Source organism: Limulus polyphemus, unplaced genomic scaffold (assembly GCF_000517525.1).
Source record: "Limulus polyphemus unplaced genomic scaffold, Limulus_polyphemus-2.1.2 Scaffold5578, whole genome shotgun sequence".
NCBI classification, from domain to species: Eukaryota; Metazoa; Arthropoda; class Merostomata; order Xiphosura; family Limulidae; genus Limulus; species Limulus polyphemus.
This window is the reverse complement of record NW_013671188.1, coordinates 11,135-17,586: the sequence shown is the minus strand read 5'-3', so window position 1 is coordinate 17,586 and position 6,452 is coordinate 11,135. Positions and strand designations below refer to the sequence as shown.

Genomic DNA, 6,452 nt, shown 5'->3' with positions numbered 1-6,452 from the left:
TACTTGGTTGCTGCTTGATGTAGGTTGCTAAGCCTTTAAAAATTTTGCATGTGGAGTACATGAAACAAAATAATTTTTTTTAGGGTTTGTATATACATCTGAATAACTAAAAAAATCATAAATTACTACATCAATACCATAGAATTCCACTATTATTTAACAAGTTTAATAACTAAGATGTATTTTAGTCTAAAAAAATATGAAATTTTGAGTGGACTAAAGACACATCCTACGTCCTTGAAATATTGGTTCAAAATAAAGAAATGGAATCCAAGCCCATTAAAATGGCTGAGAAATCCACTAGGGGTACATTCTGAGCTTCCAGTTGGTTATTCATGTCATGTATAGAAGTAAGTGTATATAAGGGAGCAATTCCAAAAATGAAAAGAGGTGTGTGGGGTGCCACTGTGTTTGATATATTACATGAGCAATATCATAGCAAATTGAAAAGATGGTATTTTAATATTTACTTTTAAATTAAGAAATTGAATAATGTATAGTCCTAAAATTTGAATTATAATCTACAGTTTGATACCAAACTTATTGATATAAATTCATGAAATAGTAGTTCAATGAAATTTTGAATGCGAGTCAACAAACGAGATGACATGGCCTTTCACCTGTGACCCATCTGGAAAGGGTTAAATATCTTAAAGAATGGATTACATAATATGAAAATCAATTATTATCAAGCAGGGTTCCTACACATTCTTGAAAGCAGGAAATATTCAGAAATTTCATTTAGCAATTTCCCAGTCTGTAACTATACAAGAAATATTAATTGGTAAAGTAATATTAAATCTAAGAATCTTCCATGTTCCATTCCTTTTCTTAACAAGGTTATTTATCTACTCATTTGTCAGCTAGACATTGTTTAGCTTAGGCTTCAACATTATGTACCATTGGTGGATTGCATGATGTATGTAATCAACCTGTGTATGGTTTGAACCAATCAGAAAGCCCTCAAAAGGGACCATGCCTTAATTGAATTTTGGTAAATGAAACACAACTAAAAACTGACCAAGTGAGATTTTGCAGACTCCTTGAAAACATATAAATGAAATATTAATGTTTTTCTGGTTTACACACAAACTGTTATATTTCTGTCGCATTCTTTTGCTTATTTGATTACAAGTTGCATGTTTTACAGTAAGGAAGAATATTTTTTAGAACAGTTGCAACATTTTGATCATTGGTGCAGTTATTCTGCTGCTTAATAATGTTATCGTTTCTATCCCAAACTATTATGGATTTATTCCTAATTTGAAAGTATTCTATAAATCACAATCTAATTTTTTGAGTTTATTAATCTTCTAGCCTTTCAGTGTTTTATTAAATAACTTTCCTTGTTAATAAGAAATTAAATTGAAGAATCACTTCAAAATATTATGGTTTCTAGTTGTTTATAAGTAGCTCATTCGTAGAAAACTGAAAATGATAAAGAGTTCCGTATAATAAAAGTACACGTGAGAAATGCCCGTGAAATTTTCCCTTATATATATATTACAAAAATCTGTTTCGTGTTAATGGAATTTAGAATGTTCATTAATTTTAGTTTCTAAAATTCAGTTATTTCTATTATGCGTATGAGATTTGAATTAATATCTGATCGTGGAGTGCTGGACATTGGTTTTACTTAGTTGTTTGATACTTGGTATTTAGAGAAATTCCAGGAATATCACAGCTGAACTAGCCCAGTTCCTTCCATCTATTCTCAAAAGTCGGCACAAACTGTGGTCTGAGGTAAAGACTCTTCCTTTACTTGTTTTTAAGTTTTACTTATTTAGTTCAGGAAATGTTTTTGGACAACCATTTCTGTTGTAAGGATCACAATTTAAAATATGTTTTGTGTCTGTATGTATTAAGTACCTATTTTTGTTTTAATATTTGTATTATTGGAAAGAACTATGGTTCTGGTTTACCTGGAAATGTTTTTTGCCTGGTTAAATATTTTTAGCAACTTCGTACATTTGAGAAGAAAATTAATAAAGAACTTTTGTAGTTTAATGGGTAATTTCACAGTTTTAACTCCATAAATTACATAGTGTATTGTTGTATTGTGTGAATACTATTTCCAATCTGGTGAAACACAAATATAATTAGTTATACTTATCATAAAATATAAGTATTAGGCCTAACATTTTTCGAAATGGACTTACCTTCTCTCACACAAAAGCTATCTCAATTGTTGTCTGCTAAAATAATTTGTAGTATTCATTGCACCAGTATTTACACTCCACCATCTGCCTTTGTAATGTGGGATTCTAGTTTTTGGTGGAGAGTAGTCACATGATATGTACATGTTCAGAAATGGCACGAAACTGGTGAGGTATAAAGATTGGTGTGCTGATTACTAAAAATAATTTTAGCAATGCTTAGAGGGCAGACAAAGATCGAAATAACTTTGTGTGAAAGGAGGTAAGTACCCATCAAAAGTACATTTTGAGTGTAAGAAAGTGTTATCTAATCCCTTAGGGATTTTCAAAAATTAAAAGGAGTTCTTCAAGCCAGGTGGGACACAATAAAAACACACTAGTGTTCAGACATCTATTTATATAAGTGTAATACTCATGTTTTATGACGAATATAATTAAATAGTGTCTTGTTGGATGTAAAAAGTTAGTTTTTGGAAATCTGGAAGTTTCAAATTTCTAATATCAGATTGAGGCTATCTCTATGGAACAGCTGAGTTATGCAAAGATGGGTGTTGGAGAGGGTGGTTGGCAGTTGTTTGCAGAGGATGGAGAAATGAAAATGTACAGGAGAGAATTAGAAGAAGGTGGAATGGTTCTGGATCCTCTCAAGGCAGTTCATGTGGTGCAGGTATGTAGAACAGTCAGAAAATGTATTTTATATACCATTTTAGTTCTTAATCTGGTTATACAGGTGTGTAGAATAGTCAGAAAATAATGTATTTTATATACCATTTTAGTTCTTAATCTGGTTATACAGGTGTGTGTAACAGTCAGAAAATGTATTTTATATACCATTTTAGTTCTTAATCTGGTTATACAGGTGTGTAGAATAGTCAGAAAATAATGTATTATATATACCATTTTAGTTCTTAATCTGGTTATACAGGTGTGTGTAACAGTCAGAAAATTTATTTTATATATATACCATGTTAGTTCTTAATCTGGTTATACAGGTGTGTAGAATAGTCAGAAAATGTATTTTATATATACCATTTTAGTTCTTAATCTGGTTATACAGGTGTGTAGAACAGTCAGAAAATAATGTATTATATATACCATGTTAGTTCTTAATCTGGTTATACAGGTGTGTAGAACAGTCAGAAAATAATGTATTTTATATACCATGTTAGTTCTTAATCTGGTTATACAGGTGTGTAGAACAGTCAGAAAATAATGTATTTTATATACCATGTTAGTTCTTAATCTGGTTATACAGGTGTGTAGAATAGTCAGAAAATAATGTATTTTATATATATATATATATATACCATGTTAGTTCTTAATCTGGTTATACAGGTGTGTAGAATAGTCAGAAAATAATGTATTATATATATATACTATGTTAGTTGACCTTAATCTGGTTATACAGGTGTGTAGAAAAGTCAGAAAATAGTGTATTAAATATACCATGTTAGTTCTTAATCTGGTTATACAGGTGTGTAGAAAAGTCAGAAAATAGTGTATTAAATATACCATGTTAGTTCTTAATCTGGTTATACAGGTGTGTAGAATAGACAGAAAATAATGTATTATATATACTATATTAGTTGACCTTAATCTGGTTATATGTGTAGAATAGACAGAAAATAATGTATTATATATACTATGTTAGTGGACCTTAATCTGGTTATATGTGTAGAATAGACAGAAAATAATGTATTATATATACTATATTAGTTGACCTTAATCTGGTTATATGTGTAGAATAGACAGAAAATAATCTATTATATATACTATGTTAGTGGACCTTAATCTGGATATATGTGTAGAATAGACAGAAAATAATGTATTATATATATACTATGTTAGTTGACCTTAATCTGGTTATACAGGTGTGTAGAATAGTCAGAAAATAATGTATTATATATACTATGTTAGTTGACCTTAATCTGTTATATGTGAAGAATAGTCAGAAAATAGTGTATTATGTGTACTATGTTAGTTGATTTTAATCTGGTTAATTAATGTTTTTGACTAGTGTGAGTAAGATAGATGTAGCATAGATTTGTTTATACAATGTAAATACATTCAACACATCAAAAGAATTATCACTGATTAACATGTTTAACTAAACATAAACTAATCGCTGAGCTCGTCTATGTTAATGGTACTTTCAGTCAGCTACCGAACTTGTTTGAACATAGCTTGTCTGTGTGAATAATACAATATTTTCAACCAGTCACTAAGCTTGTTTGTCTTAGTAGTATTTGTTCATGTAGGATACTAACCTGGGAAAATCAAAAATATCTCACTGGTGACTTTGTTTTATCAGCATTGAATAGTTTCTTCAGTATACAAAGATACATTCATAATTGATACAAAGTTTACATGGTGGTATTATCCTTTTTTTCTGTCATACTTGTAGTTATACTCATCTTCAGCTCTGCTATTAAACTTATAATTTCTACATTGAATTAATGTCACATGTTAAAACGTATAAAAAATGTAAATTAGTATTTATTCTTTAATAATTATTTAACTACAAATTCAAAGTGCTGCTTTTTTGTATAATACATTTGTTGTTGCAAGATTTGCTTCTTCAATTTACCAGCCATATAAACATATATATATAATAGTTGACTTTGGCATTAGATAAACTAAAACACAAATGTGTTCAAGCAGTCCAGTTACACCAAACAAAATTATGTTAGTCTTTTCTTATTTACTCATTTAAATAAAATTTCACCCATGTATTAGCTTATGCTGATAATACATTACTTAAATTTTCTGCAAAAGAACTTTGAGTATAAAGGCTTGAATTTTATCTTTGTATTTTGATTTTATTTTTGAAAATATATATTTTCACTGTCCTTTTGTTTTAGTTGGAACATATTAATCAATTATAGTTGCTTTGGTTTTCAGTATTTTTAATTTGTGAGCTTTAGATATTTTTATACCAACTAACTTTGACATATAATTTTAATACTTATCACCATTTATTAAGTATTAACCATGTGAGGCTAAATTGGTAACAAAGCTTGATTAGTAATAAAATTTACTATTTCTGAAGTTTCTAAAGCATGACTTGTTCTTACCTTACCATTTAACAATAAATGTCTATCAATATAAAACAGTATTTTGATTTTAACCTTTTACTTTAGAATGTTTTGGCTTCTTAGGTGAACCAAGATGGAGAAACAGCTACAAACTTTTTTATGTGATTGAAAGTTTTTGTTTTGTTCTAGGGTGTGACCGGACATGAAGTATGCCATTACTTCTTTTCTCCCGATGTTCGGTTTGACTGGGAGAGTAAGTAACCTTTCTAAATAAGTAATTTAAAATCATTAAGTATGCCATTACTTCTTTTCTCCCGATGTTCGGTTTGACTGGGAGAGTAAGTAACCTTTCTAAATAAGTAATTTAAAATCATTAAGTATGCCATTACTTCTTTTCTCCCAATGTTCGGTTCGACTGGGAGAGTAAGTAACCTTTCTAAATAAGTAACTTAAAATCATTAAGTATGCCATTACTTCTTTTCTCCCGATGTTCGGTTTGACTGGGAGAGTAAGTAACCTTTCTAAATAAGTAATTTAAAATCATTAGCCAGATAAATATCAACAACATAATAGTTTTCTTTACTTTTATAAGTTTAACATACAACATTCTTATAACATTGTATACCCGCAAAAGGCATTAGACTCAGTCATAGTGATCTAGAAAGGACTTAACATGAGTTAATGGATGATATATCTAAATATTCAATACTATTAGTTACCCCTATACTTAAAGGAAATAATATTGTCCCAATTGTTGATAAATAAATACTGAATTAGTTGTAAGAAGTATTTAAAAAACAGTTATGTTTATATTTTATCAAAGTAATCAATATCAATGAGGATGTGTTTTGTTATACGTTTCAGTTGCTTGTCTTTAAGGTTTTTGTGAACTAAGATATCAAATCATAAATTATTTTATTGTAAATTTTATAGTTGTTCAATCTTCATAATAATTTGCAGTAAACTTGGGCAAGTTAGCATAGTGTAAGTGGATTCCTGGATTAGTTTATTAACTGTTTTGTATATACAAGTTCATATACACATTTGCACATGTTAAGTATTTAAGCTATAACTTTTAATATAGTATGTGTGTCTTCACAAAATTTGGTAGGCTTTCAGTAAACATTACAAGTCTTTTGTACATAAAAAATCAGATTTTTTTAGTAAAGATTTGTTTGTGAATATATCAAGTCTGTTTCGTTACTAGTTCGAGTGCGAAGTGATTTTCATGTTGAATCTAAGTTTCAAAGGGACAGCAACT

The 6,452-nt window shown here is 29.1% G+C and overlaps 1 protein-coding gene across 2 annotated transcripts in view; it reads left to right on the top strand.

Annotated features, from left to right (window-relative positions):
• The window catches only part of LOC106472748 (collagen type IV alpha-3-binding protein-like), a 23,658-nt gene that overhangs the window by 11,596 nt on the left and 5,610 nt on the right, over positions 1-6,452 (top strand). For both annotated transcript variants that reach the window (XM_013933405.1, XM_022401285.1), the window contains exons 9-11: positions 1,663-1,743; positions 2,662-2,823; positions 5,381-5,444. In XM_013933405.1, coding sequence (XP_013788859.1) covers positions 1,663-1,743; positions 2,662-2,823; positions 5,381-5,444 — 307 coding nt within the window. The remainder of the gene's footprint in view (positions 1-1,662; positions 1,744-2,661; positions 2,824-5,380; positions 5,445-6,452) is intronic.